The sequence below is a fragment of the Opisthocomus hoazin genome, chromosome 1, assembly GCF_030867145.1.
Source record: "Opisthocomus hoazin isolate bOpiHoa1 chromosome 1, bOpiHoa1.hap1, whole genome shotgun sequence".
Classification (NCBI taxonomy): Eukaryota; Metazoa; Chordata; class Aves; order Opisthocomiformes; family Opisthocomidae; genus Opisthocomus; species Opisthocomus hoazin.
This window is the reverse complement of record NC_134414.1, coordinates 138,279,571-138,298,653: the sequence shown is the minus strand read 5'-3', so window position 1 is coordinate 138,298,653 and position 19,083 is coordinate 138,279,571. Positions and strand designations below refer to the sequence as shown.

The following is a 19,083-nucleotide window of genomic DNA, read 5'->3' as shown; positions in this document are numbered from 1 at the left end:
GATAGTGCTTCTGTGGTCAAAGGCAGCAAGTTTTGTTTAATTACTTGTAGTTTATTTTCCGTGATTTTGTACAATCTGCTTTTGAGTCTGTGCAAACTTAAGGGCACCCACCACCTCCTATTACAAGTGGTTCCATAGTTTGATTCCATGTACTGTAGAGAACTTTTTAGTTTTGAAATCTGCTCACTGTCCTAGGTGACTAGTTTTGATATTGGAAAAAAAACTCATTATTTGTGTCTTCCTTGCCATTCATGAGTATGTAGAACTGCATATGCCCTCAGTTGTGTGTCTGTCACGTGGAGAGTCTTCGTCTGTTAAGCCATTTCTCATACATACGTTTTTTCATACCCTATACATTGTTATCACCTTTCTTTGTGTCTTTTCACATTCCTTTTCTTTAGAGGAAGACTAAACTGTTCTGTTTTGTTCCCTGTTCCTTTCCTAATGATTATATTTTGCATCTTTAAGACTCCTTTATGGAGTCTAGAAACTCACTATAGGGTGGTTTTTCTGCAGTAGCATTCCTTTTCAAAATTCTCAGCCACTGTGTACAGTATTTCTTAATTTTTTGTAAATATTGATGATTTATAAATATTTCCAGATTATTTTATAAATAAGTATTTGCCCAGGCATTCTTCTCTGTAGGGTCCTACTGGTGGTTTCTTCTCACAGTAGTAATTAGTTGTTTAAGCTTAACCTTTTCCTATATTTTAAACAATTATTCATCTGCATAAGAACAATTTTCTCTTATCCTGTGGCAGGTAGGTTTTCTTAAGAGCCTTTGTTGAGGGATATTCTTATGTACCTTCTGTATATTTTCCCTGTTCATATGCAAGCTGGCTTCTTAAAAATACTGTAACATTGATCCTAAGATAAGATTTCCCCTTGCAAAATCTCTGCCTCTTCCTCAGTTCGCCCAATTTAAAGCTGCACTCTGATGCTGCTAATTGGGCAAATAGTGTTTTGTAAATGCTGTTTTGCTTCACTGCAGTAGACACGGTGTTTATTCAGAGTATGATTGTTCTCTCAAACTTGCAGATGTGCGCAGGCAGGAAGCAATCTGGCTGTGTGTTCCACTTAACTGGTTTGTGGTACTGATGCCATAGATAAAGACAACTGTGGGTAACTAAGAATATTTTTTTAATGTTACTCCTGTTTCATCAGACCTGTCGCAAGTGTGCCTGTGCATATCGGGAAGATTCACCATGAGCAGCTGTTGTCTTCTGTTCTTCGTTTGAATAATACAGTATTCCCACTGAATTCTCAGCTAATCTGTATTAGCTCATGGACAACACATCTAGGTCAGTTGTTCTCAGTGGCTTTTTTACATATTTCTGAACTGATGATGTTAAATCCTATGTCATTATTCAGAAGATTGAAAATTCTGCCTTAAAAAAAAAAAAAAGAGATGTACAGATGCAAAGTGGAATTAGATAAATACACTGTATTTCTGTAAGCTACCTTGTAGCATAGTGAGGTAAACATCTACATCAAATGGCAACGAAGATATTAAGTGATACTAGAGTTCAGGGCTCAGGCACAAATTGAGAATTTTTGTTCTCTCTAATAGCATCCTCTCGTGTTTTTCTTATAAACCAGATGGTTTGTTCTGAGGGGAAAAAAAAGTATTTGCTTCCTGTTGGGAATCGTTGCACTTGTGTTTGTTTATATTTGGGAATTATTTAGGTTGTGGGAATGCTATTCCTGAATATAAACTTGTTTCCTTTCATTTGGAATTAAGAACAGAGGGTGTAATATGGAAATGAAATTAAGACTATGCTGTCTCTTTCGGACTGTGTTAAAATATTAAGTAAATGGGCATGACAGCTAAGTAAGGATTGGCATACTGAGCTCTAAACTGAAATATGGTAAGCACAACAACGTGGACAGGAGTACAAAGTGGGAGGCAGATGCAAGTATGCTTTGCTGTCATCTGAAGCCAGCAGATGTAGGAGGCAGCTGTAACTCCGAAGCAGTTCGGCCGTGTGAGTGCAGCACTGGGCTTGTGCCTGATACACTTTGTCTTCTGTCGGAGATTGTTCACTCGGATTTCACACCATTCTGATGAAGTTTAATGGCTACAAATCTGAAATTAGTTCCTTTTCAGCGGTCTTAAAGAAAATTTAGAATGTGGTTTGGACCAAAATGTGTGGAAGTGGCCCAAGCTTTTGATTATCTAAAGATGGAAAAGCTTATGTGACATGATAGCTGTTAGAAGTGTGTTTTTTGTGATGCTTTTCCTACTGCCTAGCTGATAAAGTACTTTAGCTTATGATTATCTGTAAGAAATTGTATCTTTACTGTCTTGGAAGATCAATACTTAGCTTGCTTCATGTATAAGATTTCTGCACTCAGGTCACACGACTATACTCTAGTCCAGATAACATTTTGCTCTCTTATTTACTGTCAAATATTAATCTTGCTCTGCTTGGTCCTGGGTTTAACTGACTGCTGCCTGTGTTTAGGTTCTGCATACCTTTTGAGCCAGCATTCACAGGTACTCTGCTTCAACCTTCCACTTCCTGATTTCTCAAAATGGAGTTGCTCTAGATCTGTATTTATCGTTAGTTTTGATTGACTGCTTCATGTATGTAGCTGGTTGCCATCACGATTCACTTCTCGCCCGTTATTCTTGCCTCCTTTCTGATAGACTTCTGTCCTGTCTTTTTTTACTCAATTTAATATCATCTGCTCTCCCTCGTTCCTTTCCTACTCTGAAGCTCATCCTAATCTTTTTCTCCTGACATTGCGACCTTTCAGTTATCATTAGGTCGTAACCTTCCATTAACTCAGATCATAGTTCCAGCATTAATCTTAATTATGGTCTGCACACAGTCCACTCTTTCTTCCTCCTATCTACAGTAATTCAGTTCTGTGTTTGTGCTCACAAACAAAATAAGGAGGGGGGGGGAGGTCAAGACGATTGAACAAAACACAGAAAATCGAAAATCAGGTATTAATATGCTAAACTCTTTTCAGATTTGGTTTTGAGCACATTCAGGCTTTGTACTAGAGGGACTGCATTCAACTCTTACTGGTATGAATTTTGAATTAAGATGAAGGGCCATGTAGGATTTGGTTGGAAAGCAAAGTGAAGCAATCAAGTGAAGAACAGAGAAGAGGAAGGTTTACTGTAGTATAATTTCTTAGACATAGTTTTAAAATTTGAGTCATAAGGACCTAGCTATTTCAGCAGCCGTTTGTCGATTAATAACAGCTACCTGCATGTCCACCTTTAGATTCAAAGAACAAGGACTAGCATATACTAAAATGCTTCACTCCTATTACTTCCTCATTTGTAAAATTAAGAAAAGCATAGCAATTGATTATTTAGTGTTATTTATATGCTAAAATACTTAACTGTCTGGTACAAACGATTAGGAACTCTTTTTTTGTTGTCTGTTATCAGCAGTTTAACAAAACTAAGCAATCATGCTTAGTTTCTTTGTTCTGCTTTGTTAATTAGTCCAAAAATGTTAAAGGCAATTGGTTTCTTCATGGGTACTTAAAGGCTTATTCATTGCATTTTATGGCTGAGCTGAAATGATATGTTACGGTTTTGTATGAAATGTGTGGTTTCATTGACTGATTTTGAGGCACTTGTTTTCACAGTGGAGTTAAACTCTGTTGTTCAAAAATTTAATTCATTTTCTTAAATGGTATCTTGTTCCTTGTGAGTCATTAAGATATTTTACAAGTGGTATGCTTGAGTAGTGGCAGCTTTATTGCCAGAGCCTCATTAGAGATATAGAAAACTGGGTTGCTAATTGTTTGCTTTTAATTTTCATGTTACATATTTTTCTACCACATGTGTAATTGTCTATCGCATTAAGAAATCCTGTTGCTACCAAATGAAAACTTGAATTACTTGAATCTTTTTGAGTAGAGGTGGGTATACTTTCTCTACGTCAGTACAGTATTGCCCAGTCTTCATTTTTCAGCCATTCTGAAGCTGGCGAGGCAAGAATATGAAGAATAAAAATATTTTTTTTAAAAAACTGTAGTAACTCTGTATTTAATGTCAGCCTGAGTTTATCAAAGAAGCATTTTCACTCTATTAGGGGTTAAAACACCTGGCTGTGTGAAAAATAACTCATCTTTTAGGTCCAAAGTGTGCCAGGGTGTACTTCTCTGAGAAGGCTTTACATCTCCTCTTTTGTTTCTGGGGTCACTGTGATGGAAGAGGGAGGTTCTGCTCTGTGCTTGGGCACACGCCATTTGTCGGGTTGCTGTGGCAGTAGTGCTGGACCTCCCTGAAGTTCAGGTCACCTGCCAGAGCAGAAATTTAATTTAGGAATTAAGTTAAATTATTCCTTGAGACTTCAGTCCTCTTAGATTGCTTTTGCAGGTTAATCCTGCCCCCCAGTTAAACACAACAGTAATCAAAGGCATTCTGCATCAGTAGGAGTAGGTTCTGCTTCCAGCAGATTATGTCTGTCCTGGACCCTGAAAAACCCCAGAAGTGGATATGGGTCACTGAGACCAATACTGTTCCTGGCACACGAGGTCTGTTTTGTGTCTTACGGTTTTGTCGATCAGTGGGATCATCCTGTTGGCTATGCTGTTTTGAAAGTGAAAGCCATTTCCTTACATCTAGATATCTAGTCTCTGTACATAACTAGATTCCAACTTTCCAATGCTTATGAGAAGATGTTGTCTTTCTAGGGTATAAAATCACTTATTTCCATAGCAAGGATGCCTTGACGTGGAGATACTTGCTATTTGTATGATATTGAGTAAACTGTCTTCAATAACAGCCCAAATGCTTTTACTATATCCAACTGCTTGTTTTGCCTCAAGCAATCCTGCAGATTCCTTTAGCTTTCATCAGAGCATAGCTGGTGGTGGTTTCTGCAGGCTGTCCTTGTCAACCAGTGTAAGAGTCTCTATTGGATTCCTCTGTGGTTTTGTCGCTGGCTTAAGAAATATTAAAACCCTACCTTGATTGTAAAGGAACTGATGAGCATCCCACTTCTGGGTCTTTCATCTGCTATTCTTTCTGCTTAATAATAAAGTATTGCTTTTTCAGTCACTGCATAAGGTAGAAGGGTAAGAACGGTTACATGCATCTATTAGGCATGTTTTATACGACTGTCCTTGCAGGCAGAGTGGCCTCATGGTAATTTTTCCACTTAGAGTGGTTTCCTCGACTTTGCAGCAGCCCTCCTCTGACCTAGCGTGCATTTTGATAGTGAGAGATCCATTTGATCTGCATTGCCTTCAGGTTTGTTGCTCCTGTAACTCCTCTCTGGGTAGATGCCAAGTGCATTGCAAGACACTAACATGCTTGTAACACAAGAGTGTTAGAGCACAGGCAGACAGAGGGTAAAAGGGAAAGAATGGAAATTCTCTCCCCAGTGGGATGGAGGAGAGAATACAAAGAGCAAAAGCAAGAAAACCGATGGGTTGAAATAAAGATAGTTTAATAACTGAAAGAAAGGGGTGAGAGGGAGGAAGCAGTGCAAAGACAATCACTTGCCACCTCCCCCAAGCAGACTGAAGCCCAGCTGGTCCCTAAGGAATGGCTGCCTGTCAGACTAACACCCCCGTCCCCCCCCTTATCACTGGGTGTGATGTTATATGGTATGGAGTATCCCTTTGGTCAGCTGTCATGGCTGTGTCCCCTCACAGCCTCTTGCCCACCCCTGGCTTATTCACTGTGGGAGGGTGGAGGGGAAAAAAAAAGAAAGCCTTGATGCTGTGCAAGCACTGATCTGGAATAACCAAAACTCTGATGTGTTATCAACACTGTTTAGTCAAATCCAAAACACAGCACCATACAGGCTTCTGGGAAGAAAATTAACTCCACCCCAACCGGACCCAGTGCACCTGCTCAGTCCTCAACTCAGGCTAGTGAAAGTCCCTATGGAAGTGTTTTTCGGAAGAAGTAATGAGATTTGTGTGTGGCATATACCTGTTGAAGAAAGGAGTAGGTATGGGTGACATGTCCAGTAACTAGTTTGTGAAGCACCTGTTCAGTGATTACTTTTCAACTTGGAGTGCATGGCTTCAGTTTGCTGCCATAGAGTTTTAATTTGTCATATCTTGTTCTGTATTTACATAGTGTGGCTACATCTCAAATTTTCGTAGTCTTCTCTGGTCGTAATTGATCTATGCTAGTTCGCATATTTTCTCTAGTACCTCGCTGCTAATAGCCTCTTCTGCCTCCACATAACAAACACACTAGGCAACCCTGTAGCTGGTATCAGAGTTTCTCAATCTCTATATTTCTCCTTATGGTATCATGAAAATGGGCTTTCTTCATACTCCTTTTGTCATGGAACACAGGACAACAATCTGTCTCCCCGTACTTTGATAGTCTCTTGTGGGACTTTAAAATGGTATAAATAAACCCGTTCTTCATCTAGTGCTTCAACATACTGAAAGAATTTCAGTTAGGAAGACCTCTGTTCTCTTACTGGCCCTGCTGTTTGCACTCAGTGATAGGATTTGCTAGCTATTTCAAACTGTAGGTCTATGTGCTAGCAAGTTACAGAATTTTGTCTAATCTCAGGAAACTGAAGTCTACCTAAATATAAATCTGACTTCACTATTTTGCAGTCCTTCGGAATGATACTCTTGCTTAATGAGAATGTGCACGATTTTGTGAATAGTTCAGCTATTTCACTGCTGAATTCCTCCCGTTAGCTTATGATGGATGTTCTGTTTTATTTAGAAGAATGAGCATTGCATTCATTAGGCAAACTTCATTAAATTTGGAGCTCAGTCAACTGGAACTATAATTATATGGAAGGAAACTTCCTAATCTGACATTTGTAAAACTGAGCCCTTTTGGAATCGGTTATTATCTTACGCAACGTGACCAACTGAGCCTTTGTATTGAGCAGAGGCAGACCCTGGGAGGAGGGCCTGCAGCTAGAAGAAGTGTTATTTTCTATTTTGATGTAATTGTTTTATAGACTTTTTCACAACAATGAAACATCTGCTCTATCTGTATCCTGACCAGTCATAGATCAGAGTCGTTGAGGTAGTAGTAAGCAGATTATACTGTTGTAAACTATTATCTCATTGTTTAGAGATAATTTAGTACTTTTCAGATGACTCCCTCTGCAGTTTAAGTCCAGGAAGACTATCCTCTTGTCCTTTAAGGCAAAATTTGTGGGTGTCAGCATAGCTATGAAAGGAAAAAAACATACTCTGTTATGAATGGAAAATTATTTCTTTGACTTTAGACTGAATGGTTTGTATCAGCGTCAGGAGGGAGAAGTACAGCTGCCCATCCGCTGTAGTCTGTTTTCCCTGTAGCACCACGCGTGACTGTAATGCAGGCCAGTGATCTCTGAACACTTGCTGTTCCCTTCTGCTTTACATTTCGGCTGCTACCTTGCTGGTAGAGCAGTGCATTTTAAGATGGAGGAAGACTGCTATGACAGTATCATTGCCTGTTCTGGTTAAGTTGTGGACCTCGACAGATACGGAAGAATTCAGCAGAAGCTGTTAGGAACAAATTAAGAATGGCATCCCTTCCACATAGTCCGTCCCAGAAAGAAGCTGAGAGCAATTAATCCATTTTAATCTCTAACACAACCTAGCATAGCCCACAAATGGTTTTAAGTTGTACCTGTCTTGCAACATGGGGCAACCAAGGTGTTGGTTAACTCTGACCTCTGTGTTGCCTTATGTCCAGCTCTGCCCTCTGTTCTTGTAGGCACAAGACTTCTGGGTGTGAACTCACTCTGCATTTTAGACTCTTCCCCCTCAATGCCCAGGAGGAGGGAATTAGCTTGCTTTGGGCTGCCTGACTGACACTAAAGGAAGAAGACTGGTAGTCAATCTGTTGCAAAATGTTGACTTGCCATTTCTTGACCTTTTGGAAATGAGTTCATCCAAAAAGGTTTAAAAACCAAAGATAGTTCTTCTGAGTCTTCCTCAAAGAACAAGTGCTGGTGTGCAATTACAATTAGTTACCATATATTTAAGAAGAAAAAGGGAAAATAAACCAAATATGGTTGAAATAGCCTACTTATAAGAAAGAAGAAAACCAAATAATTTGTTATGGATTAGAATATAAATATTGTCCTTAGGAGACTATGGTAAGAATGATGGAGTCTAGAAGCTATAACCATACTGAACTGTATCTCAGAAACAGGCACCCGTCGCTGCTCAGAGAAGAGCCATGTGTGAGCAGAAGGGGCTTTGCTCAGTAATGTTTTGCTGGATGTTTGTGAGTCTAGGAAAGATAGACATAAAAGATGAGAGAAAGGGCCAAAAAAGGCAGAGGGAGGGAGAGCCTGGACAAACTACTGGAGTGTGGCCCAGAGAAAAGCTTAGAGTGTGAACCTATGCCTTTAATTGACTTAAGGGGTAAGGAATGGTGGCCAAGTTTGTTTCGCTCTGTCAGACTGCATCGATTTCTGTTGCTGCAAACAATGCTGGAGGATCTTGCGTGAAACAGGTTGTCGGTTGATCCCTGTTGGGAACTAATGGTTCAGGTGAGATTTCTATACATGGGGTTGAGGGCTTACTTTTAACACTGTGAGGATGAAAGCAAATTTCTTGTCTGTATTTGAAGTCGTATTGTTCAGTCATTAGGGGATGCGTTAGGAAAACGTGGGTATTTTTGCTTGATTCTGGAGAGAGCTGTGTTCCAGCAGTTCTGGCCTTTTTGCTCTCAGTCTCTGTCTGGATGCATCTGTTGGATTTGTGAGATGGCAGGAAATAATCATGGGCTTTTGCATTTCCATGGCCCTTTCATGGTTCTGTGCAGAGAACTCCATGAAAAAGGTTGCTTAAATCTGTGTTTTTGGAGGTATTTTCTGGAGTGCTGGGAAGCAGATATTCTTGTGCCCACCCTATTGCTGTCCCCCCTTGTGGACATTTGAATGTAATCCTGAGATCTGCAAAAGTGGTGCCTGAACTTCTGTTCTGGGGTGTGGGGGGACGATGACACACTGATCCATCCCCATGCAATGTATTCTCTTCACCCCATGCCAGTTATAGAATATGAGAGCTTACTGATGTGGTTATCACTGTCTTTAAGTTAGAAGATTTTTATTTTTTTGAGACTATTACAAGAGGACCTTTCAGGATTTCCCAAGACTATGTATATCTCTGTTTGCTCAAACACCTTGTGTATTTGAAAATGCTACCAATGTGGTTTCAATAAAGGAACAGAAATTGAGTGCTGCAGCAGTATAACACATTCCAGCTTTGTCAGAAATACCTTGTCAGCTAATACTGAAGTTAGTCCTTGTGTCATGGGCTGGTTTGCATATTTTTGAAGTGATATTAGTTACCTGTCACATTATGTTTATGAAAAGGTGCGAAGTTAAATGCGATGCAAGCAATAGAATTTGTCACTTGGCTGAAGGTGTTAAACCTTAAAGTACTTGTGCACTGTGGTGTTGTCATTTCCTGAGAGTTATAGGTAGAGGTGGCCAATTTGTCGAAGGATATGTCATTTAATTGGTCTTGCTAAAGTTAGTGTGTCCTGATCTGTACTTGAATGTTCTTAACAAACACCACTGACTGAAGGCTTTCCTTATCTAGTTTAATTAAAATGGATGCACAGCTATTTTTGAAGAAACTAGTTGGTGATTACTTTGTCAGAGACTGTTATGTTTAATTTTTATAATTTGGGGAAAGAAGTCTCGGAAAATGGTTTTAAGCTTGCGAGTAAGTATCAGTCATTTAGATGTGTAAAAGAAATACAATGGTGGTGATGGCTTCATTCAGTTATTGTTATGCTTGAGGGAAGAAATATCTCTAAACATGTAAAAATCAGAAATGAGCGAATAGAAACAACCAAGCAGGAACACTGCGCTGTAGAAATTCCGTTAAAGATAAAAAGCGCCTTAAAAAATAATAATTGGCTTAACTTGTTAAGAGACTACCGCTGTTAAATTGCTAATAACATAATTATTGACTGTTTTATAGAATACTGATATGAATGGTGAAATTGGGCTATTTTATTAGTGCGTAGGAAGTTTTATACACTCCATGAAAATAAACCAACCCATGGTAATTGCTTTCCTCCAGAACCAAATCCCTCTGCTTGCTAAGGGCAGCAGCTTGGGTTGGGATGGCCTAAGGCTGACACGGTCGGTGGCTATCCACCTGCTCACCCCCTCTCCCTTGTACGGACCGAGGAGTCACTCATCAGTCAGCTCCAAATTGCTGCTGTTTCAAGTGAATGGCGTTGCAGAGTAAAGCGCTGTTGGTTTTTATTTGGCTTTAAATGCTCCCCTTTAAATGGTGGCAGCGGAGGAACCCCTCAGCCCTTCATAGCGTGGGTCCCTGCAGGCAGCGACACGAGTGCCGTGGGGTTGCAGCTTTATCAGTTCAGCCAGGGCATCCTGGCTCAGCTGGCCGCGCTTTCCGTGGCTGCGCAGCTTCCATCACTGCCAAACTTCGGATGTTGGGAAATGCAAGGCATTACTAGAACTGCCAATTGCTTTATCTTGCATATGCTTTTTTTTTTTAAACACTTCTGTCCTAGAATTCCTAATAGCTTTTTGAAGCTAAATGTCTTTCTGTCCTTTTGTGTCAAAGTACAGTTGCTCATGTTGCAGCCTAGGAAAGCAGAGGAGAAGGAGTTTTCTTCTGTCTTTAGTCATCTTTTCTCCCTAGAAGCCAAACTGTGCCGGAGGACTGATGCCTTGAAAGAGAAGTGTGATCCTTTTATGTAGCTGCTAATTCCTTCTCATTTTGATTATTCTTTGTGCTCTCATCTTTGTAGTAACTTTGCTACTGCTTAGGTTATTTTCTCATGCTTGTGATGTTTAAGAAAAATAATGCAATAATAACTTGTAATAGAAATCCTTCTTTTTACGTGTAGGAAACTCACAAATGGGTGCTACCATAGTAGATGCATTGGATACTCTTTATATCATGGGTCTTCACGATGAATTCAGAGAAGGACAAGAGTGGATTGACAAAAATCTTGATTTCAGTGTGGTGAGTACAGCTTGTCCTCGTATTTCTCTAGTCCTTTTCACAGTGTTCCTCCCGGGGGGAGACGGAAGCACTCTTTGAGCTGGAACTTAAAAAACTTACGATTCAAAGTGTCAGAAGTTCAGATATAAGCTTTAGTGAAGTTCTCTGTTTGACTTTGTTTTGAAAAAAACCTACCCCAACCCTTTCATACTTTAATTATAAGTAAAGATACGTCTGCATATTGTATCTTCAAAGTACAGTTTATAATTGGATAATGGAAGAAAGGGAGAGCAGTCAGTGAGAACCAACAGAGCCTATGACATCAAGGCAGAAAGATGAGACTTTACTAGCTAGTAGCAGTTGGAAATAACTGAGCTGTAAAAGACAATTTCCCCCAAAAACCACAGTGTATAAATAACTTAAGAATACAATCTCTTCTTCCATGTCCTTGAGATGTTTTAACAGGAAGAATGCCACTCGAGTAGTCTTGGTTTGCCTACAGGTTTTGAATCTATCACAAGAATTTCCCAGTTGGTTGTACAGTATCTGACATTCTTCATGTGCGCAGAATTTGGAAGTGTTAAGTAGAAGAAATGGCTCTATTTTATCCTTATTGATTAGTGTTCTTATTACTAATTTGGGGACTATTCACAGACTCTGTGATAGAATTTGTATTTCAATCCTTGGACTGGCCCTATGGTTCAAAAAATAATTTTTCATTCAGTAGTGTACAGCATGAAATGTAGGTATGCAGTCAGAATTGAGCAGATACTGCTGTTTTTGTAATATAGGATACATTTCAGAAATATTTGTTTGGTTTTTTCCCTTTTGTTTTATACATTGACTGGCTGGCAAACATTAGAGAATTCTAGTCTGCTTTTTTCAGTTAGTGCCAGATAATTATTCAGTCTAAAACTGAAGACCCTAAATATATCAGAGACAGTGTAGACATAATGGTACTATTGTGAGGATGAACTAAATTACTTCCATAACTCTTGTCTGATCTGAGACAATCTCAATATAAATTTGCAGAATTAATCTAGGATTTGGGTGGAATAAATTTACATGACCCACTGGGGTTCAATTACAGCTTCCCATGTATCAAGAAACATTTCTGAAGGTTAACAAGTTGTCTTATATATACACCAGACTTTGGTAATTTCCTTATATGATTTGAAGTTTATAAATAAATACATACAGAAATTTGTTACTCTTGGATTCTTTTATTGGGAAGCAGAAGTAGGTATTAAGAGGAATCGTATGCTGCATTGCTGATATTTTTCTTGTGTCACCTGTATGTGAATAATAATACGTCTTTTACTAAAGACCTATATTGGAGTATTTGAAAATTTAGACTTTTCGTCATCAGTGCTATTTGAGGAAATCCTCGAAAGTGTTCCTGTGACCTTTCAGAAATGAGTAATATGTGTAAAATGCATTGATTTTGGATACAAGCAAAATGCATGATACAACTGCAGGTACCATAGAAATAGTGTGAAAGACATACCTATAAATATAATTTCAACTGTGTGCTAATTGGTGGGTCAACTTGTACAGTATATATTGTAGTGACTTTTCAGGATAAAAGGAGAAGTCTCCCTTATCTCAAAATATTTTAATAAAACTACATTTCTGTGTTCACTGGGTTGAATGAAGAGAAATTTATGGGGGAGACAGATGGGATATATGTGGGCAAAGGAGTGAATGGGGTGCAGAGGGAGGCATAAAGATGTTAAAACGATATAGTTCCTCTTAATTTTTCAGTGGGTTAAATGAGTCAAAAGATACTGGTGAAATTAGCCCAAGGATATTAATGTGGAGGAAGGCAGTAAAATGGTTTATTGTCTGGAGTTTCTCAGTGGTCTTGCAGTACTTGTTGTAACATTAAATACATAAAGGCTATTCCTAGACAGACTGTGTTAAAGTGGAGCTCTGAATTTGAGATTACACATTGGTAATTCAGGTTAAGAAACCACATTACAGGAATTCTCTAATTATTATTCCACTTTATCCTGTAAACCCAGATGATGTGATGTTATGCTTAAATGTAAAAGATGCTGAAATAAGGAAATGCATAGTCCTTGCCTTCTTTCCCACCATCCCTAAACAACTTTTATTAACACACAGTGCAATTATATGATTAGAGAGCAGGAGAAAAACGAACTTGAGTTTTAAAAATCAGTTCAAGCTGTAACTAGAATTATCACTTGATGTTATGAAGATGTTCACAGAAATTTCAGTGTGGACTTGGATGCTGAAAGAGAACAAACTCTTATGTGCAGATTGCTTTAGAGTATGTACTTGCCTCTGTCTTGATGATTTTTCTTCTTCTTTGATTAGAGAGTTGGTTACTTATTTACTCTTTCTTCCTGTTCTAGAATTCCGAAGTGTCTGTTTTTGAGGTCAATATTCGCTTCATTGGCGGTCTTCTAGCAGCATACTACCTTTCAGGACAAGAGGTAAGGAGACTGGAAGGTGTCTGTGAAACTTATTGTATTCTAGCAAATGTTGCATATGAAGAATTTTCTAAATCTTGGTTTCTCAGTAGTTTGCAAACTAGTTTTACAGCAGCAACTTGTCTAACAAAATTCTTAGAGTATGGAATCTTTAAAGCTTGTTTCTGTGCAGGTCTCAGCCAATTTAGGACCCTTTGCTAGAGCTTTGAAATGCTTCTTTTATCAAGATGTTTTCAGAAGATATCCACTCAAGTAAAAATCAGCCTGAAATGTCAAGTCACTAGCTTCTCATGCCAACAATAACTTGTTTTGATATTCTGTAACTCCATGAAGGTAGAAATAATAGTTTTGTCACTTGTCTTGCAAGGCTGTAGGTTTGCTTCACAAAAGTGCTACACAGTCTTCTTACCATTTTCTAACTGACGATCTGAGAAATGTCAAGCCAATTTCATCCTACTTTTGAATCTTCTGTTAAAATTAAGATTGGAGACTTAAACTTCTGGGCACTTATGTGAAGACATGCTTAGATTGAAAGGACACATATACCTGAAGGCTTGCAACCATGGACTTGTTTGGTCTAGCAGTAATATTGCTGTGACCTCTTACTTCACATACTTTAACAAGTATGGAGCCTGACCCAACCTACAGATTAAGTCATAGCTCTTCTCGTCTCCTATCAGCTACTTGTCTTTTGATCTGTTGCCTCTGCCTTTGATTTATTTGGTTTTATCCTTTGTTTTTTCTGCTCTGTCTGTAGCCTGCTACCTAAAGTATTAGGCTTCTAGCCATATTTCATGGCTTAGGATTGGATACACTGTCAGGTGTTCATATGTATCTTGTTCCTTTATTTAAGGGAGCACCACATTTGTGTCAACAAGTTCTCAGGGGTTTTTAAGCTTGCAACCCTAAAAAACAGGAGAAAACCCGTATTTGTTGGCTCTTTAGGTTTTTGGCATCATCCTGGGACTTCTGAATTTTCTCTTGTAGGAGTGTCTTCGGTTTGGAAGAACAACTTTGTGGCACAACAAAAATCCAGTGTATAACTTGAAAGTAATTCCTAGTTTTTTTTTTCATCAAGTACTGCTGCTTCACCTTCACTGTCCGCACTCTCCAGGGCCCGTGCCTGCAGAGGGGTCAGCTGCAAGCAGTCCTTTCTGCTACACCAGTTTACGTGGTCTGTTATAGGAGGCCCAAAGGAAAGGAGAAGCACATAATTTTGTCCCTCTCTTTCCTTTGTAGCAACTGAAGAGCTGACCTTGCATTTGTAGCAGTAAGCCTTTCTGTGCCTCCAGAATCTGTCAGGCTTAGGTCTTCATCAGAGTTTGCTCACAATTCAGTAAGGATTTTACCCTCAGGGGGTGATCCTGTTCCCCAGTGTTACAGGTCAGCCTTTTAAACTGTTTGCTGTGGCACCTCTTCAGGAAGACAGCCTTTGCGGCAGCTGTCACTTAAGGTAGAGTAGTGCTGAAATTCAAGCTCTGTTAGTTTACGCTTCTGTCCTAACAAAAGAAGGCATAAAAATCATGGAATGATCAACCGAAGTATTAACTTGAGGCAGCTTCTGAATTTCATCTAGGTCAGCATTATTAATCTACCAGTTTTCTTTAAGGCCCCCAGAACAGAAGCTGTCTTTTGCTGTCAGACATAAGCGGGGAAAAATGCTTGTGTTTTTATTTCTATAGCAAAGAAGTTTCAAGAAGAGCGGTCTGAGTGGCACGTGATTTTCAGCTTGTGCCAAGAAGCAGCTGAGCTGGAACTGTTAGGAGTAGTCATGGTAGTTCCTGCTGTAGAGCAACTGATCTCAGCAGCATGTTGAAGGATGCTTCCTTTCCAGAAATCTGTATTTCTGTTGCTTGGAGCTCAGATCACATTAAGTAGTATGTGATCACTGAAGGCTGCAAGCATTGAGTAGAGCAGACCCACATCATCTTTTCAGCTAGGAACATTGATCCTGTCTCTGGATAACTTGCTCAAACTGGAGCATGCTCCTTGGAGTCATCTACTGTAAATATGAAAATCCTCAGAGGAAGAGCAAAGGTCGTGCATCGGTAGCTGGATTGTTTGTATAGATCAATACCACACCTGTGTGCAAGCCCCTTAACAAGAGCTTTTTGCCCCTATATGCAGATGGATGCAGCTAAACACTGCCAAAACACATGCCTTGCCTGTGTTTGTAAAGCTGAGTATTCATTTTCCTTTCAGTTGCTTCTGACTGCTTGGTTAGAGTTAGAACAAGCTCCTTTGCTTAAGAGTTTTCATCAACACATTTTATTTCTTTCCTTCTTAGACAGCTTTTACTCTCTGTCTTTCCTAAATTTTGACCACTGGGCTGACTCTTTTGTTTTTAAAAACAATTTTATGGCATCAGTCTCTCCACTAGACTTTAAATACTTCATGACTTTTGGTAGAAGATTATTCCTGTCAAGTGTTTGTATGTATTACCTTTATTTTCCAAAAGAAGCGCTGCTAAAAAGGGTGTTCAGACTGCATTTCTTTCACAAAAGTGTGGCAGATAGGACTGTGTCTGGTACCTGAGAGACTGCTTCATTTGCCAAGTCTGATGGTTTCTCGGCGATTTGTTGGTGTGGATAAGACAACGGATCTTGAGGCTTTTCAGTAACTGAGGCCAGGAGAGGGACATCTGCCTCTGAGAACTCTGTGGAGCTGGAAACAGGTTTGTTTGTGATTTCCAATCCAGTCTTCTCTCTTCTGTTCCCAAGAAGGGAATGTATTCCTTAGATCAGGATTGGGGCACGCTTGATTCCTTTTTTTACTGCGTTCAAACATGTGAGGAGACGCTTCTTAGGCACTGCTAAGACAGGCAAGCCTGATGGCAAGTGTTTGGGTGTTTTGCCTGATCAGGTTGTGAATGTGCCCATGGGCTTAAGTCTCTGAGGGAGTCTTATCTACTGGTAGGTATCCTTCCTTTGTTCATCAAGCTGTTGTTCACTTACTCATATTCCCTTCCCACACCTTCTTGATGTTCCAGTCCCCATCTCCAGTCCTCCAAGCCTCTACTTCGGTAAGACTGTTGCTAGGTACTGGTTTAGAAGGTTTTCATACTAATTTCCATACTTTTGCATATCTTGTTTGATGCATTGAAAAAGATGTCCAATACAATGAACAGGCTGCATGGAGTTAGTTCTGGTTTTGCCCTTGTAACTTACATAAATTCTGATTAGGTCTGCAACAAGAGTTACTGCTGTTTGGTGATAGTTGTAATAATTTTGACTCCTATTACTTAGTACTGTTAAAGATGCTGTAGTGACAATCGTAAAAGAAAGTGTCCGACACTCATCATCAGCTGTGGAAATTCAATCATTTTTAAGTGGCCACGTTTGGAGAATTTGATAGTCAGCATGGTTTATCTGTATGCTTTTGCCCTTTGTATGGGGAGCGTGATTGTGCTTGATAGGATTATATCTGATTATGAGTTATAATGGTAGATATTGATCATAGTTTTTAAGTACAGCTGGCTATTAATTTAGATAAATTATCCTGTTTAATGCTCTTATTAGAAACATGTTAGTTTTTAAAAATTATTTAGCATGTCTAATGGCATGACTCCGTGATCTCCATGCTATATTTTAGCTGTCATGTTACTGCTCAGAGGAGCATCAACTGTGATGGTTTTAATGATGCTGGTTACAGTTGATGCTAAAATTTTAAGCCTTTCATATTAAGCTTGTGGGTATTTCTGTCGCTTCTTTCAGTAAGAGTTCCCTCTTGGGAAGTGGATGGACTAATAGTGAAATCATAAAATCATAGAATGGTTTGGGTTGGAAGGGACCTTAAGCGTCATCTAGTTCCAACCCTCCTGCCATGGGCAGGGACACTAGACCGGGTTGCTCAAAGCCTGTATCTCCCTTACAACCAAACAAAAACTGCTGGTTTTAGCAACTGACAGCTTGGCTTAAAATGCTGTAGGCTTGTCCTGTCCAGTGTTGAGTCACAGGCCTTTCTTTGTGAAACATGACACTTGTGAATTTATTAACAGCTCAACCTTTTACACGTGGGAATTTCTGCTGGACTCCCTTGAGTGATGAGCATGTAAAGATGAAGTTTGAGGAGGATGCGTTTCCATGTCCCTCTGGATGAATGTCTTGGTTGTCTTGCCTCACTGTACCTTTCTGTTCATGTAAAGAGACAAAATTGTTCCTCTGTCTAACAAACAGTTCTCCTGATTTGGGGAAAATCACCATCTTTCTTCATTTTTCCATGTCAGAAAGTAGGCATGGGGTCCCAATCTGTTAATGTTTTTGAGATTCTTGGGGGTGTTTTTTAAGCTCGGAGACTGTGGCTTTTCTCCAGAGTACATTATTGAAATATATAATGAATATATGCTAAAATAGTGGAGTATAGAATCATAGAATGGTTTGGGTTGGAAGGGGCCTTTAAAGATTGTTTAGTCCAATCCCCTGTGCCGTGGGCAGGGACATCCTTCAACGGATCGGGTTGCTCAAAGCCCCACCTGACCTCACTTTGAACACTTCCAAGGATGGGACATGCACAGCTTCTCTGGACAACCTGTTCCAGTGTCTCACTGCCCGCATTGTAAAAATTTTTTTTCCTTTTATGCAGTCTAAACCTACTGTCTTTCAGTTTGAAAACTGTTGCCCCTTCTCCTGTCGCTACAGGTTGTGGTAAAAAGTCTCTCTTCATCTTTCTTACAACCCCCCTTTATCTACTGAAAGGCCACTATAAGGTTTCCCTTGAGCCTTCTCTTCTCCAGGCTGCACAGCCCCAACTCTCTCAGCCTTTCCTTACAGTGCAGGTGCTCCAGCCCTTTGACTATTTTTGTGGCCTCCTCTGGACCCGCTCCCACAGGTCCATGTCTGTCTTATACTGAGGACTACAGAGCTGGATACAGTACTGGGCACCCCAGTACAAGTGGGGTATACTGGATTTTTTTTGAAATTATACTGTCAAACCAAGGAAAGAAAAAGAGGCTTCGTAAAAGTGTGGATCTCCTGGGCATTCTGTGTGTCCAGGTAGGCTCTCTTGTATTTTGCTGTATGCCAGAGGTTTCTTCCCAGTTGCCACTGAGCAACCAATACAAAGTGTTTACTTCAGCTGTTGTTAATAGGCATAATCTCTAAGCATCTAAATCACTAAATAGGAAGTGCAAAATTAATTGTGCCTATACTCAATCAAGAGCTACTAATTAAACCCTGCACCTCCAAAAATATTTAGGAGAGTTGCTTAGTAGAAAGTGGCTGGGAGCCATATTGTGAGAACTAGGCACTCCTTTTTTCCACCCAGGTTGTGACAGAATGGATAAAATTTTTAGATTTTGCATTTTGATGACATTTTGATGAAAAAGGAAGCATGATCTTGTAGTTAAGGTGTGTGAACTATGAGTTTTCCACTTTCTGAGTTCACAGGCACCACTATGCTTCCTCTTTTCCATCTGTCACATGGAGTTAAGAGGCCAAATTAACATACTGGCAGATAAATATATGATGACTTCTTATCTGAATTGAGCCAGACTCAATCAGTTCTCATTAATCCCTGAAACAATCCTTTAACTTCTGTAGGAACTATACATGGTCTTCATTATGCTGGGGCTGGGGGGGGGGCCACTGTGATATAGTTGATAATAGAACTGAAATTAGTAGAAATGGAATGTTCCATATGCCTACTTTGGATTAAACATTGAGAATCAGCCTTACATGAATTAAACAAAAGCCCCAAACCAAAACAGCAACAAAATATTTTTTGGTGACTGCAG

At 39.6% G+C, this 19,083-nt stretch overlaps 1 protein-coding gene across 1 annotated transcript in view; it reads left to right on the top strand.

The window, feature by feature from the left end:
* The window catches only part of MAN1A2 (mannosidase alpha class 1A member 2), a 155,105-nt gene that overhangs the window by 62,367 nt on the left and 73,655 nt on the right, over nucleotides 1-19,083 (top strand). The window contains exons 4-5 of the mRNA XM_075437898.1: nucleotides 10,799-10,917; nucleotides 13,275-13,355. Coding sequence (XP_075294013.1) covers nucleotides 10,799-10,917; nucleotides 13,275-13,355 — 200 coding nt within the window. The remainder of the gene's footprint in view (nucleotides 1-10,798; nucleotides 10,918-13,274; nucleotides 13,356-19,083) is intronic.